Source organism: Salmo salar, chromosome ssa14, assembly GCF_905237065.1.
Source record: "Salmo salar chromosome ssa14, Ssal_v3.1, whole genome shotgun sequence".
Lineage (NCBI taxonomy): Eukaryota > Metazoa > Chordata > Actinopteri > Salmoniformes > Salmonidae > Salmo > Salmo salar.
In genome coordinates, this window is record NC_059455.1 from 63,836,461 (window position 1) to 63,854,154 (window position 17,694).

The 17,694-nt window shown below is 41.0% G+C and overlaps 1 protein-coding gene and 1 long non-coding RNA gene across 2 annotated transcripts; one reads left to right on the forward strand and one right to left on the reverse strand.

The window, feature by feature from the left end:
• Positions 1-5,067: 5,067 nt before the first annotated feature.
• LOC106570159 (ladderlectin) lies at positions 5,068-7,031 on the reverse strand. Its single transcript, XM_014142191.2, has 6 exons — positions 6,757-7,031; positions 6,588-6,635; positions 6,266-6,378; positions 5,900-6,034; positions 5,615-5,726; positions 5,068-5,385 (listed from the first exon to the last, which is right to left on the reverse strand). The coding sequence occupies exons 1-6, from the start codon at positions 6,815-6,817 to the stop codon at positions 5,315-5,317; spliced, it is 540 nt and encodes a 179-aa protein (XP_013997666.1). The 5' UTR covers positions 6,818-7,031; the 3' UTR covers positions 5,068-5,314.
• A 5,470-nt stretch (positions 7,032-12,501) lies between these two features.
• On the forward strand, positions 12,502-14,262 carry LOC106570160 (uncharacterized). Its single transcript, XR_001320620.2, has 5 exons — positions 12,502-13,236; positions 13,335-13,413; positions 13,547-13,601; positions 13,828-13,875; positions 14,023-14,262. It is a non-coding gene; the product is annotated as an uncharacterized lncRNA (long non-coding RNA).
• The last annotated feature ends 3,432 nt before the right edge of the window (positions 14,263-17,694 follow it).

Below are 17,694 nucleotides of genomic sequence, written 5' to 3' on the forward strand. Positions count from 1 at the left end.
GTCCAGACTGCCCAAATGTGTCTAATTTGTTTATTAATATCTTTTCATGTACAAAATTGTGCACTCTCCTCAAACAATAGCATGGTATTCTTTCACTGTAATAGCTACTGTAAATTGGACAGTGCAGTTAAATTAACAAGAATTTAAGCTTTCTGCCAATATCAGATATGTCTATGTCCTGGGAAATTTTCTTGTTACATACAACCTCATGTTAATCGCATTAGCCTACGTTAGCTCAACCGTCCCGTGGATGGGACACTGATCCCGAATAAGTTTTTTAACAGGATAAGATGGGGACAGCTGTCCCAGCAGGGTCAGACAGCCAGGAAAGACCAGTCTACGGCGCTCAGCTCAGGTGAATTTTGCAGTATATTATAACAATCAGTGAATGGATACAAAGTTCCATCTTGAGTTGATGGGTAGACTACAGTCAGGGATCTGGGAATAATGGTAATTTCACTTACTGAACCATTGATTCTATTGAATAATATTATGTATAAATTAACACCCAGAGAGCAAATCAAGTGCACTTATAGGCCTACCGCTGGCCAATCAGATAGCTCAGATAACTGTGTCTGCACAGTTACCTTGCACCTGCACAGTTTCCTTGCTTATAAATCCATGTAATATAGCCTACACCTTCACAATAAATCCATTATTTATTTCAGACAGGTCTAAAGAAGCATGATGTGATGAAAATGTAGTCTATTTCAGAAGAACAGAATAGCATACTCTGAGTTTGCCTTATGATAGGTCTTAATCTGGCTATGCCAAATGGCTGTGGGCTACACTAGTTCATTTAGCAGGCAAGATTTGCTTAGAATTCTGTGGCATTATTTTATAGTATGAAGAATACAATTGAACAAAGCTGAATAAAATAGAAAGTATATTTTCTCCAATGGATTTGAGGGAGTGCGCACATGCAGCTATTTGTGTTGAGCGGTTAACAACTATATAGGTATTACTATATGTGTCACGCCCTGACCTGAGAGAGTCGTTTTTCTCTGTTTGGTTAGGTCAGGGTGTGACATGTGGTGGGCATTCTATGTGTTGGTTGTCTATGTTGTTTTTTCTTTATTGGCCGAGTATGGTTTCCAATCAGAGGCAGCTGTCATTCGTTGTCTCTGATTGGGAATCATACTTAGGCAGCCCTTTTTCCCCACGGTCAGTTGTGGGATCTTGTCTTTGTGTTGCATGTGTTTGCACGCATAGATTTTCGTTTGTTGTATTGCTGTGCCTTGGTCTACCTTTAACGACGGACGTTACAGAAGATCCCACCACCAAAGGACCAAGCAGCGTGGGCTGATGGACTGGACATGGGAGGACATCCTGGATGGCAAAGGATCCTGGACGTGGGAGGAGATCCAGGCCGGAAGGGATCGCCTCCCATGGGAACAGGTGGAAGCAGCGAGGGAGGTACAGCGACGAGATCAACAGGCAAGGCAACAGAGGCCCGAGAGGCAGCAGCAAAACATTTTGGGGGGGGGCACACGGGTAGATTGGCTAAGGCGGTTTTAAGACCTGAGCCAACTCCCCGTGCTTACCGTGGGGAGCGAGTGACTGAACAAGCACCGTGGTACAAGCACCGGTGATACGCACTGTGTCGCCCATGCGCACTCACAGCCCGGTGCGCTCGGTACAAGCTCCTCACTGTTGCCGTGCTAGAGTTGGCCGTCAGCCAGGAAGAAGTGCGCTGGCTCAGCGTATCTGGTCTCCAGTGAGTCTCTACGGCCCAGGTTATCCTGCGCCTGCTCTACGCACGGTACCCCCCGTTCACCAGCGCAGCACAGTTCGTCCTGTACCAGCGCCCCGCCCTTGCTGGGCTACAGTGACCATCCAGCCAAGACCGGGTGTGCCAGCCCTGAGCTCCAGACCTCTGGTGCGCCTCCACGGCCCAGTGTGCCCTGTGCCTGCTCTGCGCACCCAGTCTCCTGTGCGTCTCCCCAGTCTGGTGAAACCGGTTCCAGCTCCCCGTAGGAGGCCTCCAGTGATAATCCATGGCACGGAACCTGTAGGGACGATCCCCGGCCCCGAGCCTCCAGCGACGCTCCCCGAGCCTCCAGCGGCGGCCCGTGGCCCCGAGCCTCCAGCGGCGGCCCGCGGCCCCGAGTCTTCAGCAGTGGTCGGCAGTTCAGAGCCTCCAGCGCTGATCCACGGTCTGGTTCCTCCGGCGACACAGAAGCGGGGGGATCAGCGGGCGGTGTGGGGGCTACGTCCTGAACCAGAGCCGCCACCATGAGTAGATGCCCACCCGGACCCTCCCCTATAGGTTCAGGTTTGCGTCCAGGAGTCCACACCTTTGGGGGGGGGGTACTGTCACGCCCTGACCTGAGTCGTTTTTCTCTGTTTGGTTAGGTCAGGGTGTGACATGTGGTGGGCATTCTATGTGTTGTATGTCTATGTTGTTTTTTTCTTTATTGGCCGAGTATGGTTTCCAATCAGAGGCAGCTGTCATTCGTTGTCTCTGATTGGGAATCATACTTAGGCAGCCCTTTTTCCCACAGTCAGTTGTGGGATCTTGTCTTTGTGTTGCATGTGTTTGCACGCATAGCTTTTCGTTCGTTGTATTGTTTTTGTTTTTTGCTGGTTCACATTGAAAATACAGTATGATGAACCCAACTCACGCTGCGCCTTGGTCTACCTTTAACGACGGACGTTACAATATGCTTAATTTAGAATTATTAATGTAACTTTAGTTGTTCTACAAACATTGGGCTATATGTTTAGATGTTTAATACATTGTAAGGTTGCATGATGCAACTCTAATGATGATTTGAAAAGAAAGTTGCTTAAAAGGCATGAGCTCTGCTTTGTTTTTTGTGCAGGCTGTACACACTTCATCAGTCACTCATTCACAATTTGACAAGCACTTGATAATGCCTTGAATTTCACGGCAGCATCCCCTTTGTGTGGCCGTAATGCACCCTAAAGAAATCCATGCCTTTTGAAGATATTGGAAGAACTGTCCACATTTACATTTCCTCAGCCAACAAGATGAAAAGGTCTAACGAACAGCAAAAGCACTAGCCTATGTCAATCTACTATCCCCCACAGTACAAACGTCGACCTATTCTAATCTGTGCGAGAAATAAATATTCCAAACATAGTCTGGGACGGTTGTGGGACGCAATAGATCCCAAATTAATACAACCACTAGCAACAAATATTTTTCGAGCATTGTGGCGGATGCAACCGATTAAAATGTTGATAGGCTATTTCTTCACATTAGAATGTTCCATTAGTGTAAAAACACCATTATCAAAAGTGACTGCAAATGTAATGCTTTTATTATAAAGATACATTTTTATGGTGACAATTATCTTCCCAAAACTTAACTCATGTGCTGTATGCCAGTTAGGCTCTACACCCCTTGTAAAGCAGATTAATGTGCTTAATTTAAAAATGTTATTTGGCCACTTTAGTTGTGATACAAACCTTAGCAAAACATATAGACGTATGGGCTAGGCTACATTAGGTGTGCGACTATGATTTAAAAAAAGTTGCAAAAAAAGGCATTGTTTCTTATGCTGGGCATCATTCACAGATGATATATAATTCACAAGTGATAGGCTAATATTGTCATCCATCAGACTATTCTTAATTTAATCTTGTCTTTACATATACTAAATAATATGTGTGAAAAAAAAATTACATTTAGAATGGCCCATTATCATTTACCTGTATCGAAACAGGGCAGGGGGAACAATACATGTGGCTCAGTTGGTAGAGCATGGTGTTTGCAACGCCAGCATGGTGTGTGCAACGCCAGGGTTGTGGGTTCGATTCCCACGGGGTGCCAGTACAAAAAAAAAGAATGTATGCAATGTATGCATTCACTACGATAAGTAGCTCTGGATAAGAGTGTCTGCTAAATGACTAAAATGTAAATGTAATATATGCACTTAATTAGCGAATGGAGGACGCTTTTCCAGTGGTTCATTTTCATGCCAGCAAGGTAGGCTATACTCCTGTTGTAAATGTAAGCAATATGCTTAATACTAAAAAAGTTCTGAAATAAATATAGTAGGCCTAGCCTATAGAAAGCTGATGGGATCCTCCTCCTTTTAGTAGAGGCCATCACTCTGTTTTCTCACGCAATTGCACAGCCTATAGAAATATTGCGCAACCTGAGCTCATGGGCTCTCATGTAGTGTTTGATTACATTTTTTTCAATTACATTTGCATTGATGTCAGAGGGATTAGAGGGACAATAGAGTGCTGAGTACCAGGCAGTTAGCAAGTTTGGTAGGCTACTAATGACCAGCAGCAGCATCAGAGCTTGGAGATGCCTAATTACCTTGACTAAACGGTCACGTGGAATTTGACTGCCTTCATGACTTGTGACCGCGGGTGTGGCGGTAATACAGTCACATCAACAGCCCTACATAGGAATAACATGAATTGGTGCATAAGGCAGAAATAATGCAGAGCGACTTAAGTTTCTCCATCAGCTGGAAGACTGTCCCCTTTTCTCAGTGTAGAGAGGAGGGATGATGAGTCGGGTGAGAGGCAGCCTCAAGCGCTTCTCCCTCCCTGCCCTCACTGATCATCAGATGCAGGCCATCAGTACAGTAAAAAAAAGAAAATGATTATGCTAACTTAGCTGTGCCTCACAAGGAATACAACGAATGATCTATTACCAGTGTGATCATATACCTAAAATTTGGTCTAAAAATGGTCTGAGAAGAACAAGATTGGCAGGGCAAATCAAGCATAGCCAATTTGCGGTGATAATGTATTGGGCCTATAGCCTGCTGCACAAACCTCATTGTTACAGAACTGTTTTTAATATGTTAATGTTGCATAGGCTTATGTTTTTTAAGTAATCTGAGCGGTAGAGCTCAGCTTGCATTTTGACTCGGAAAGGGATCTTGACTCAGATAAGGCTGGTGACCACTGCACCACACTGTACCTGCTTGTTTTGTCACAAACTGATATTAAGGCGGAGTGATTTCTGTATAATTTATCTTTAAGTGTGTTAATGCTGTGTTTATTGTTGCACATCAAGCTAAGCCTAGGAACGGTAAATCATTGGTGATGCAATGCACTGACAACATCTACACAAAATATTAGGGATATTATTTATTATCAGCAAAACTTCACTATGGCATTTTACATGATTAGCATCATTGAAAAGATTGACGAGAGACTATTTACATGATAGAAAATCCCCCTTAAGTTAAATCTCATGCTTGACTATGATTCACAAAAACTATAGGCCTACCATATGTTTACATTCTTCAATAATACTGTACAGTTCTAATGACAAAAGGGATTACAAAAAAGTGGTTCAGTTGATGTTACGATGGCAGATTTAACACAACCTTTTGGAGCACACAGATGGAAATATAGATTCACACTGAATATCATTCCAGCGTTTTTCACCTAAAGAGGAAACAAGGAACGTCAATTAGCTCTCCACTTGATTACGAGTGCATGAGCTAGACTGGTAGAAAACGTCCTAAAGTTTGTACTGCTGCTGCATGGAAACGGACTCAAAACAGACATTGACTGATTTAAGCCTGGTTTTACATTTCCTTGTCAGACATGTTTTTTTTGAACACACTATAAATAAAGCTCAATGTCATTTAAGGATATTGTGATAAGAGATTACCTCCGTTGTTCATCATCATGCATGGCTCTCTGCCACCGGAATTATTGGGTTCTCCCGTGACCCAGTTCCTGTAGTCAAATCTGGAGCCGTCACTCCAGAGCCACACTCGGTTCTGTGGGGAAGAAGTGGTCTCAGTGTCCAAAGAAACATAACCATAGAATACAAACAATCAAATTGTTGCCAGTAGATAATACATAGGTAAAAATGCTCTAGTGTAGGCCTACAGTAGAAACCTGTTTTAAGATTTCCCAAACTTAGATCTGACTTCGTTGATGATCACTCTACCTGAACAGCATCAAATCCTCCAATCCAGGCAGGGGTAAAGTCTTCTGTCTGTAGTATGATCAACTCTTGCACGAAATGATACTCTTCAGAGCTGTGGATGGATGCAAGGTTTGCTCCGAAGTGCACACAGTACCGCTAGAGAGAGAGGACAGGAACGAAGGACAGGATATAATATCACGTAGATTTTATAATGGAAGTTTAAAAAAACATACTTGTGTTCTTGCCACATGGACGCTTTTCAATGTATAATCAATTCAATGTGGAACTGCAGCACTGTGATTGGTGATACCTGGTGTATGCCTATATTATCAGTCTAATATATCTAAGCCAAAAAAAATGTAAAGGATGCAACAGGTTAAAATGTACCTCAGCATTCATCCACGTCTTGCCGGAACGTACAAACATGAAACACCGTGCCCCGTACTTGAGCCAGCCAGGTGGGCAAGAGTCCCTGCTCCACCTCTCTGCCTTCACCACCTCTGAATGAGACAAGACATGATCAGAACAAACTCATTGAAGCCTAACGTTACAAACATACAAAATCGAAAGCACTGTGTGTGGCTTATGTAGAGGAAGGAAATCGGATCATGCACCAGGTTTCACCGATCAGTGTTGTAGTTCCACACTTTATAAAGCGATTACAAGTTGCTCATTCATTGAAGACGACGTAACATCTTCAAGCACATACCAGCAGGTGAGCTCTGTTCCATGTGGTTTTCCATGACAGTTGTATCCTCTGAAGAAAAGAGATGTAACTGAATGTTATGAAGACATTCTATTTTACAGGTAAATCATGTGAGCTCTATCATTTCCGTATGAGGATGACATGTGTTTTCTTGGTTTACTGTGTGTCTTACCTGCTGCACCGCTCAGAGCAAACGCAGCACAGAGAAGCAGGGAAATTGTAAACATTGCCATGGTGATGAGATCCCTTTGTTGTTAAAAACAGCTCTTAGTGATGAACTGATGATTCCCTCAAAGGTTAATGGAGTAGAATAGGTGGACTAATCTGTTACACTAATGTTTCCTGTCAGAAAGTGTCAAAATGAATACCAGGTTATCTCTGTCGCTTCTCTTTAGTCAAGCAACAGGGAGCACTTTTATACTGTTGGCTCATATGGCCACAAGGAAACACATTAACTGTAACTCCATATCAGTTAAACATGGTACAAAGTATCATGTTTGTGAGAGTTGTTAAATGTGATTACCTACTATATTGGGATCAGTTGTTTATTGGGGCAGAGATTCAACAATAGGAAGAAAATACACATACAGCATTTATTGAGGAAGTACAGCGGACTGATTAATAAAGTTGCCCTGCTCTCCCGAACAGGCAAAAAAAAAAACATGCAGAAAACCCAGACAGCTGTGGCATTGTGTTGTGTGACAAAACTGCACATTTTAGAGTGGCTTTTTATTGCTTTTATATTTTTGTTCAGTATAGTTAATAATATTAATATTTATTTTTCAAATCAAAGTCAAATCACATTTTATTGGCTGCATAGACATATTTAGCAGTTGGTATTGCTGTTGTAGCGAAATGCTTGTGTTCGTAGCTCCAACAGTGCAGCAATATCTAAGAATCCCCAACAATACACGCAAATCTAAAAGTAAAACAACGGAATCAAGAAATATATAAATATTAGGATGAGCAATGTCGGTGTCCGGAGTATAAATATACAGTGCCTTCGGAAAGTATTCAGACCCCATGACTTTTTCCACATTTTGTTACGTTACAGCCTTATTCTAAAATGGATACAAAATGTAATAAAAATCTCATCAATCGACACACAATACCCCATAATGACCAAGTAAAAACATTTTTTATTTTTCTTTGCTAATTTACTCAAAATAAAAAACAGAAATACCTTATTTACATACTTATTCAGACCCTTTGCTATGAGACTCGAAATTGAGCTCAGGTGCATCCTGTTTCCATTGATCATCCTTGAGATGTTTCTACAACTTGATTGGAGTCCACCTGTGGTAAATTCAATTGATTGGACATGATTTGGAAAGGCACAAACCTGTCTATATAAGTTCCTATAGTTGGCAGTGCATGTCAGAGCAAAAAGGTAGGAGGAATTGTCTGTAGAACTCTGAGACAGGGTTGTGTTGAGGCACAGATCAGGGGAAGGGTACCAAAAAATGTCTGCAGCATTGAAGGTCCCCAAGAACACAGTGGTCTTCATCATTCTTAAATGGGAGAACTTTGGAACCACCAAGACTCTTCCCAGAGCTGGCTAAACTGAGCAATCGGGGGGAGAAAGGCCTTGGTCAGGCCGGTGACCAAAAACCCGATGATCACTCTGACAGAGCTCCAGAATTCCACTGTGGAGATGGGAGAACCTTCCAGAAGGACAACCATCTCTGCAGAACTCCACCAATCAGTCCTTTATGGTACAGTGGCCAGACGGAAGCCACTGTACGGAGTTTGCCAAAAGGCACCTAATGGACTCTCAGACCATGAGAAACAAGATTCTCTGGTCTGATGAAACCAATATTGGAGGAAACCTGGCAACATCCCTACGGTGAAGCATGGTAGTGGTAGCATCATGCTGTGGGGATGTTTTTCAGCGGAAGGGACTGGGAGACTAGTCAGGATTGAGGGAAAGATGTACAGAGATCTGACAGAGCTTGAGAGGATCTGCAGAGAAGAATGGGAGAAACTCCACAAATACAAGTGTTCTAAGCTTGTAGCGTCATACCCAAGAAGACTCGAGGCTGTAAATCTGCCAAAAGTGCTTCAACAAAGTACTGAGTAAAGAGTTGTCGTGGAATATTTCTAACCAAAGGAGAGAGACTTTTAGATTTAAAACTTCATTATTAATTGTTGCAATAATGGAGCTGGTCAACAATCACCCGTAGGCGATTGCTGAGAACCCACGAGCAGATTTGGGTTACAGCTCTTTATTACAAAGTACATCCTCCTGAATGTTCATGACAAACAACAGATGTGTAGAATTACACAAAGGTACATTGTGCTATCAAGCAAAAGACAGCAAGATTTACATTGCGCCAGGTTTCTGTTTGTAGGTAATTTACTGTTTGTTGATACAGGGTTATCTTCTCAGTTTCGCACTCAACACACAGATACTAATGCAACATGGAACACTGGGTCCACAATTTCTGAAGTCCAGTGTTTATCTGCATGTGGGAGAGAAACTGGAGGGAAGGTTCACCAGGCCCTGGCAGACAGGCCAGCATTTCGGACAGGAATCATTCAATGGAATGCAGGCTGTAGGTTTTTATCACTAAGCCATCATAAATCAACTGCCAGCATTAAGCTCCAGAGGCCCAACTCAGTCCCACAGACACAGATGAGAGAGTACTAATCAAAGCTATTCGATGCATAAACAGTGTTAAAACATAAGCTTGTAATTTTCTATCTTAGGGTCTGAATACTTATGTTATTGTGATATTGAATTTCTTTAATGTATTTTTTGCAAATGTATAAAGAAAAACTGAGGTATTGTGTGTAGATTGATGAGGAAAATAAACAATTTAATCAATTTTAGAATAAGGCTGTAACGTAACAAAGTGTGGAGAAAGTCAAGGGGTCTAAATACTTTCTGAATACACTGTATATATGGCATGTTTTTGTACCATAGGTTAGGTTTATTGGTGTACCTAAAGATTGTATCTAAAACGTGAACCCTTGACAATGATCAAAACAAGCACTGTATCTTTAGTCAGGTGACAGGATTCCTGAAAACACCCACACATACATATCTATAAACTATGCACATGATTCTGTGTACATTTCCATTCAACTGACTTGTATCAAACATAACATACAAATTCATAAACTATGCACAGTATTCTGTATGTGTACGGTGTCCTACACAAATGCAAACATTCCCATTTAACCCCCCAAACATGACACTGTAATATGATTTAGGCAGCTCTTGATTGGATATTGCAATTCAACCCAATTTCACAATATACTATTACACAACCCCAAATGTATGCACACACATGCTCATATAACTGATCAACTTGGACAAGTTTTTGTGGAAAAGGTGGGAAACTATTGAGAATGGGAGCAGACTGTATTGCCACCCCTATTTACCATGTCTTTAACCAAAGCCTAAAGGAGTGTGTGTGTCCACAGGTGAGGAAGGAAGTTAGTCATTCCACTACCTAAAATAGTAAATCCTTTGCTGGCTCTAACAGCCGCCCAATCATTTTGCTGTCTATTCTTAGTAAACTGATGGAGAGAATTGTGTTTGAACAAATACAATGCTATTTTTTAAAGAACAAGTTACCTACTGACTTTTCAGCATGCATATAGGGAAGGGTACTCAACTTGTACTGTGCTGACTCAGATGACTGATGATTGGCTAGAAGAAATGGACAATAAGATGATAGTTGGAGCTGTGGTGTTAGATTTCAGTGCAGCCTATGTTGTTGATCCTAATTTGTTATTAAAAAAACCTCACTTGTTATGGCCTTACATCACCTGCCATTACATGGTTGGAAAATTACTTATCCAATAGAACTCAGAGATGATTCTTTAATGGAAGCTACTCTAACATCAGATATGTACAGTGCGGTATCCCTGAGGGCAGTTATCTTGGGCCGTTATTCTTCTCCATTTTATCAAATTATACGTCTGTCTTACAAGAAGCTAAAATGGCTACTCATGGGGGTGATTGCACACTCTACAAATCAGCACCTACAGCCAGTGAGCTCACTGAGACTCTTAGCAAGGAGTTATAGTCAGTATCAGAATGGGTCATTAACAAATACATCTCAAATACATCTAAAACCAAAAGCATTGTATTTAGTTCAAAGCATTCTCTTAGACCTAAACCTCAACTGGAGTTGTGACCATTGAACAAGCTGAAGAAGTTGAACTCCTAGGAGGAACATTGGATGGTCAGTTATCATGGTCAAGTCATATTGACAGAGTTGTTGTGAAGACGGGGAGAGGTCTGTAATAAAAAGATGCTCTGTTTTTTTGACACAAAGATCAACTGAACTAGATGTTCAGACTCTGGTCTTGTCCCATCTTACTATTTGGTAATATGGTCAAGTGCAGCAAAGAAAGACCTAGCAAAGCTGCAGCTGGCTCAAAACAGAGCAGCATGCCTTGCCCTTAACTGCACACACACAACTAACATCAACAACATGCATGATAGTCTTTCATGGTTGAGGGTTAAGGAGAAATTGACTACTTATTTTCCAGTCTTTTTAAGAAACATTTGTGTGTTGAAAATGCCAAACCGCTTGTATAAGCTATTTGCATACACTTCAATACATACATACATAAATACCCCACCAGATACGCCATTATGGGTTTCATCAATCTGGCCAAACCAAAAACAGATTTAATACATTGCTCAGTTATGTATAGAGTCATGTCATAGTGGAATGCTATGCCACCAGAGGTTACTTAGGCAAAAAGCAAGTTTAGCTTTAGAAAACAGATAATTTTTAACTGTACTGTATATATGAATATTGTGTAAATAGTATTTTAGTTGTCTCTTGGTGTCTTTCCAATATATAACTCTTATTTTGTATTATTTTTTATTTAATGTAATATCTTATGTTGTTATTGTCCATAACTGTTCTATACTTTGTCATGTGTTTGTATGTTTTAAGTGGACCCCAGAAAGAGTGGGTGCTGCATGTGCGGTGACTAATCAGGATTCTTATAAACTAACATATACATACAGTCTGATACTGTTTGTCCTAATCTAATTCATTATTATTTTATCAACATGTGTCTTGTGAAAGGCCACGGGAACTTACAATAACACTGGTGATCATTAGCCTGATTTATTGGTTGTTGATAGGAATTATTGTTGGGGAGAAGGGGTACTAGCGGGTTCAAACCTGGGTTCCCAATGTGCCAGAAGAGAACATACTGTAAGTCCACTAAGCTGAAGCCTACTGAGGTCTCAGGCAAGGTAACTCATCATGCAAGGGTGGTTACCAAACTACCTACATTACATCATACAGAATTGTGTGCATTATGGATGTGTGTGTTGTTAGATAAGTGGGTTGCCTATTGTAAAACGTCTTGGGCTGCGTTTACACAGGCAGTCCAATTCAGATATCTTTTCACTAATTGGTCTTTTGACAAATATCTGCTGTGAAAAAATCTGATGTGATTGGTCAAAAGACCAATTAGTGGAAAAAAAGATAAGAATAGGGCTGCCTGTGTAAACGCAGCCTTGGGGTATCAGAAAAATGCTAGTGTTAAACAGTAGTATGTGTTACTTATTATTCAAATCATTATTATAAGTAGAAATCGGCACGGTTGAATGTACTACACACAGAATCATGTGCATAGTTTATGGATGTGTAGGTGTGGGTGATGTTGTAAGGGATTCTGTCACCTGACTAAAGATAAAGTGCTTGTTTTGATTAGATTTTTTTAATTTTACCTTTATTTAACGAGGCAAGTCAGTTAAGAACAAATTCTTATTTACAATGACGGCCTAGGAACAGTGGGTTAACGGCCTTGTTCAGGGGCAGAATGACAGATTTTTACCTTGTCAGCTCGGGGATTCAATCGAGCAACCTTTCAGTTACTGGCCCAACGCTCTCACCACTAGGCTACCCTGCCACCCCAAAACATATGTTCCCTGACCGGGAATCGAACCCGGGCCGTGGCGGTGAGAGCGCCGAATCCTAACCCCTAGACAGTGCGTATGTGATCTTTATTGCTATTCAATCATAATCTAGCAGCCGGCGAGGAAATAAAATCTACAATAATTGGTGTAATTAAAGATTGTAGCTAAAGATAGTGCTTGTTTTGACAGAGATCAAAACAAGCACTGTATCTTTAGTCAGGTGACAGGATTCCTGAAAACACCCACACATACATATCTATAAACTATGCACATGATTCTGTACATTTCCATTCAACTGACTTGTATCGAACAACACAAACTGTGCACATGATGTATCGGTGTATGCATTCCCATTCAAACCACCTCTAATCCCTAAAGCTAATTCATTTGTTTTAGAACTCCCAAACACGACACTGTGTAACATGATTTAGGCAGCTCTTGATTGGATATTGCAATTCAACCTAATTTCACAAAGATTAAAGAGATGACTAAAGATAAAGTGCTTGTTTTTATCTTTATTGATATTCCATCCTGATCTGGCAGACAACGAGGAAAAATTCCCAAATAACAAATCAAGGGCTCACCTTTTAATCTATGGTGCAGGGAAAAACATGCCAAAAATATACAATATCAAGTAAAATAAAAAGATGTCTGATCGTTTCCTTGTGGCCATGTGACCTAACAGTATAAAAGTGCTCTTCATTCCCCAGCTGAACAGAACCTGGAGAACTAACTTGTGATTCACTCTAATGGGTAAGTCCTCTTCTCACCCTCACACTCTGTGTTGCTGTTTTGATCTCCTTTTCAGTGAGTTCTTTCTCAGAAATGTATTTTAAATCTTTTGTTTTCAGAAGCCCATCGTCCTCATCATGGCAATGTTGACCATATCTCTGCTGCTCTGTGCTGCCGTTGCTCTGAGTAGCGCAGCAGGTAAGACACACATCATGCTTACTCCACTTGAGTTTACAAAATATTGACACTTTTCTTCAGACAGATCCATTGATGATGTTTTATGTTATCCAGGAGTTGAGGCCCTACCTTCATTCTTTTTTTTGTGTGACAGTTCTTGTTTCAGAACCTTTATTGGAGGGAAACATGGAGCAAACCACCCCCTGTCGGTAAGTGTGTGTACATAAGTCTAGATTGTCCTGCAGACATTATTGAAAGTCATCTTTTACATAAGTGGCATGTTTATTCATACCTATCCTTTTACGGAGCCCTTTCTGGAGACTAATATGGAACAGATTCCTCTAGGTGAGTGTTATTTATCAGGGAATACCTAGTAGTGGCAGAATGGACATAATGAGCTTCCCATGTCTTTCCCTCCATATGTTTCCATTTCAGTGAGGATATGGATGATGAGGGAAACACCTTGAAACAGAACCCATCTTGGTAAGTCTTTACCAGGAACACTCCCTTCACTAGATGCTTCCAGTAAGATGTGTTGCGTTAAAAGAGGAGTAGCGATCAAACAAAAAGGCTGTGTAAATATTGCTACGACAGCTTTGATTGAATGCATCCCCTTGTGTTTCACTGTAGAAACCCCTGAGGAGGTGGACTTCGAGCAGACACTCTCTCTGGGTACGTTAGCGGATATTAATATTTGTCAGTGAAACATGTCTATAGTCGTTTTGTTTTGCTTGTGACCCCCAGCAGTGAGTCAGTCACTGCTATTTGAAACATGCACTTAGAGATATTCGTTTATCTCTGTCTTAAACCATGTCCTGTGGGTTCCAATATACTGGAAGCCTGACTCCACACATGAAATAAATATTCCAAGCTAATAGAAAATGAAAGTTGTATTGCACTGTCGCTTACAAAAAAGATAGCTGTCAGAGTGCAGTATAACTGCAGTATGCTGCAAATACTGTATCCAAAATATATATTTTTTTACTGCAGTTAGAGTGCAGTATAACTGCAGTTGAACTGTAGTACACTGCAGTTATTCTGCAATTACTGCGTCCAAAATACCACAGTCGAATGTACAGTTGAAGTCGGAAGTTTACATACACTTAGGTTGGATTCATTAATTAAAACTTGTTTTTTCAACCACTACACAAATTTCTTATTAACAAACTATAGTTTTGGCAAGTTGGTTAGGACATCTACTTTGTGCATGACACAAGTAATTTTTCCAACAATTGTTTACAGACAGATTATTTCACTTATAATAACTATCACTCTATGTTTAGAGGAAAAAGGGGAGGCTTGCAAACTGAAGAACACCATCCCAACCATGAAGCACGGGGTGGCAGCATCATGTTGTGGGGGTGCTTTGCTGCAGGAGGGACTGGTGCACTTCACAAAATAGATGGCATCATGAGGAAAGGAAATTATATGGATATATTGAAGCAACATCTCAAGATATCAGTCAGGAAGTTAAAGCTTGGTCGCAAACAGGTCTTCCAAATGGACAATGACCCCAAACATACTTCCAAAGTTGTGGCAAAATGGCTTAAGGACAACAAAGTCAAGGTATTGGAGTGGCCATCACAAAGCCCTGACCTCAATCCCATAGAAAATGTGGGCAGAACTGAAAAAGCATGTGCGAGCAAGGAGGCCTACAAACCTGACTCAGTTACACCAGCTCTGTCAGAAGGAATGGGCCAAAATTCACCCAACTTAATGTGGGAGCTTGTGGAAGGCTACCCGAAACATTTGACCCAAGTTAAACAATTTAAAGGCAATGCTACCAAATACTAATTGAATGTATGTACATTTCTGACCCACTGGGAATGTGATGGATGAAATAAAAGCTGAAATAAATCACTCTACTATTATTCTGACATTTCACATTCTTAAAATAAAGTGGTGATCCTAACTGACCTAAGACAGGGAATCTTTACTAGGATTAAATGTCAGGAATTGTGAAAAAGCTGAATTTAAATGTATTTGGCTGAGGTGTATGTAAACTTCCAACTTTGACTGTAGCTACTGCACTTTTACTGCAGCTTCAAAATGGCGGGGTGATACAAACATGGCACAGCTGTGCTTTAGGACCATGCGGACACCTCACAGCAGTCGGGAAGGCTGTTTTGCGGTTTCATCCGGCTGGATTTCAGACCACACGGAGTGGTGTGTGGACAGGCTGTGTGAAGGGAAAGCTTCTGAAGTGCTGGTCCTATACCCCAGCCTGTCCACTGTAAAGTTTGCTGGAAGAGGAATAATGGTCTGAGGCTGTTTTTCATGATTCGGGCTAGGCCCCTTAGTTTCAGTGAAGGGAAATCTTAACGCTAAAGCATACAATGACATTCTAGACAATTCTGTGCTTCCAACTTTGTGGCAACAGTTTGGGGAAGGCCCTTTCCTGTTTCCGCATGACAATGCCCAGGTGCACAAAGCTAGGTCCATACAGAAATGGTTTGTCAAGATCGATGTGTAAGAACTTGACTGGCCTGCACAGAGCCCTGACCTCAACCCCATCGAACACCTTTGGGATGAATTGGAACGCCGACTGCAAGCCAGGCCTAATCGCCCAACATCAGTGCTCGACCTCACAAATGGTCTTGTGGCTGAATGGAAGCAAGTCTTCGCAGCAATGTTCCAAGGTCTAGTAGAAAGTCTTCCCAGAAGAGTGGAGGCTGTTATAGCAGCAAAGAGGGGAACAACTCCATATTATTGCCCATGATTTTGAATTAGATATTTGACAAGCAGGTGTCCACATACTTTTGGTCATGTAGCATGTGTTAGAATGCTCTGTCACGTTCATATAATCTCAGACTTAAATTACTGCAGTTTAAGACCATCTATAGAACAAACTATATGCCAGTGAAACTGAATATCATACAGTCAGAAATGTAATTATTCTGCTGGATGTGTAAAACACAAATGGGAACATATTTGCATATGTTATGGTCTTGTGAAGGCTGGCTGAATTCTGGCAAAGAGTATGTTATTTTATCTCTGCATGGCTACAGATTCTCCCTTCTCCCTATTTTTGATTGCGTGGAAATGTTGATACTGGAGACTGTTATCAGAAGAAACTGTGTAGCCTAGCATTTATAGTGGCTAAGAAATGCATTGACATTAATTGGAAGGTTGGTTATCCTCCCACAATAGATGGCAGAAATGTCAAGTTATGTATCACTAGATATGATTTATTACAAGATTAAGGGTATACTGTGCAACTGTTATAAGGTCTGGATGCCTTATATGGAATACAGTACGACAAAAGGAGACTGTATTGAAAACATGCCCACTTCAGGGGAGATACCTATTTAGGCAATCTGCCGTACAGTTGGTTGTCACTCTGGCCTTGGCCTAACACCTGAAACCAATAATCAATGATTCACTAAGATTCTAAAGCTGAATGGGGTAGAGGTCGACCGATTATGATTTTTCAACGCCGATACCGATTATTGGATGCCCAAAAAAGGCCGATACCGATTAATCGGCCAATTTGTATTTATTTATTTGTAATAATGACAATTACAATAATACTTAATGAACACTTATTTTAACTTAATATAATACATCAAAATCAATTTACCCTCAAATAAATAACGAAACATGTTCAATTTGGTTTAAATAATGCAAAAACAAAGTGTTGGAGAAGAAAGTGCAATATGTGCCATGTAAGAAAGCTAACGTTTAAGTGCCTTGCTCAGAACATGGGAACATATGAAAGCTGGTGGTTCCTTTTAACATGAGTCTTCAATATTCCCAGGTAAGATGTTTTAGGTTGTAGTTACTATAGGACTCTCTCTCTATACAGGAAATTAGCTTTAGATGCCCCAACCCCCCCCGCCAAGTTATGTCCCGCCCACTTCTAAAACCAAAGTTGCGCCCCTGCTTTACACACTTTTACACTCATAATTTGCTGTTGCTACTCTGTTCTTTTTTTTTTTACTCTTATCCTGATGTCTAGACACTTTACCCTGCCTTCATGTACATAACTACATCAAACACATTGATTTGGTACTGGTACTTCCTGTATATAGCGCCGTTGTCTATTTAATTTGATTCCTCGTTACCATTTAAATTGGCTATATCAGTGTTTCCCAACCCTGGTCCTCGAGTACCCCCATCAGTACACAGTTTCGTTGACAAAACTCATTGAGGGCTTGATTAGTTGAATCAGGTGCGTTTGTCCAGGATTACAATAAAACTGTGTACCGTTGGGAGTTCTCGAGAACCAGGGTTGGGAAACACTGATATAGCCAATAATTGTGAAGATATGATCAATACAAGTGGATGTCACAGATCCAACAC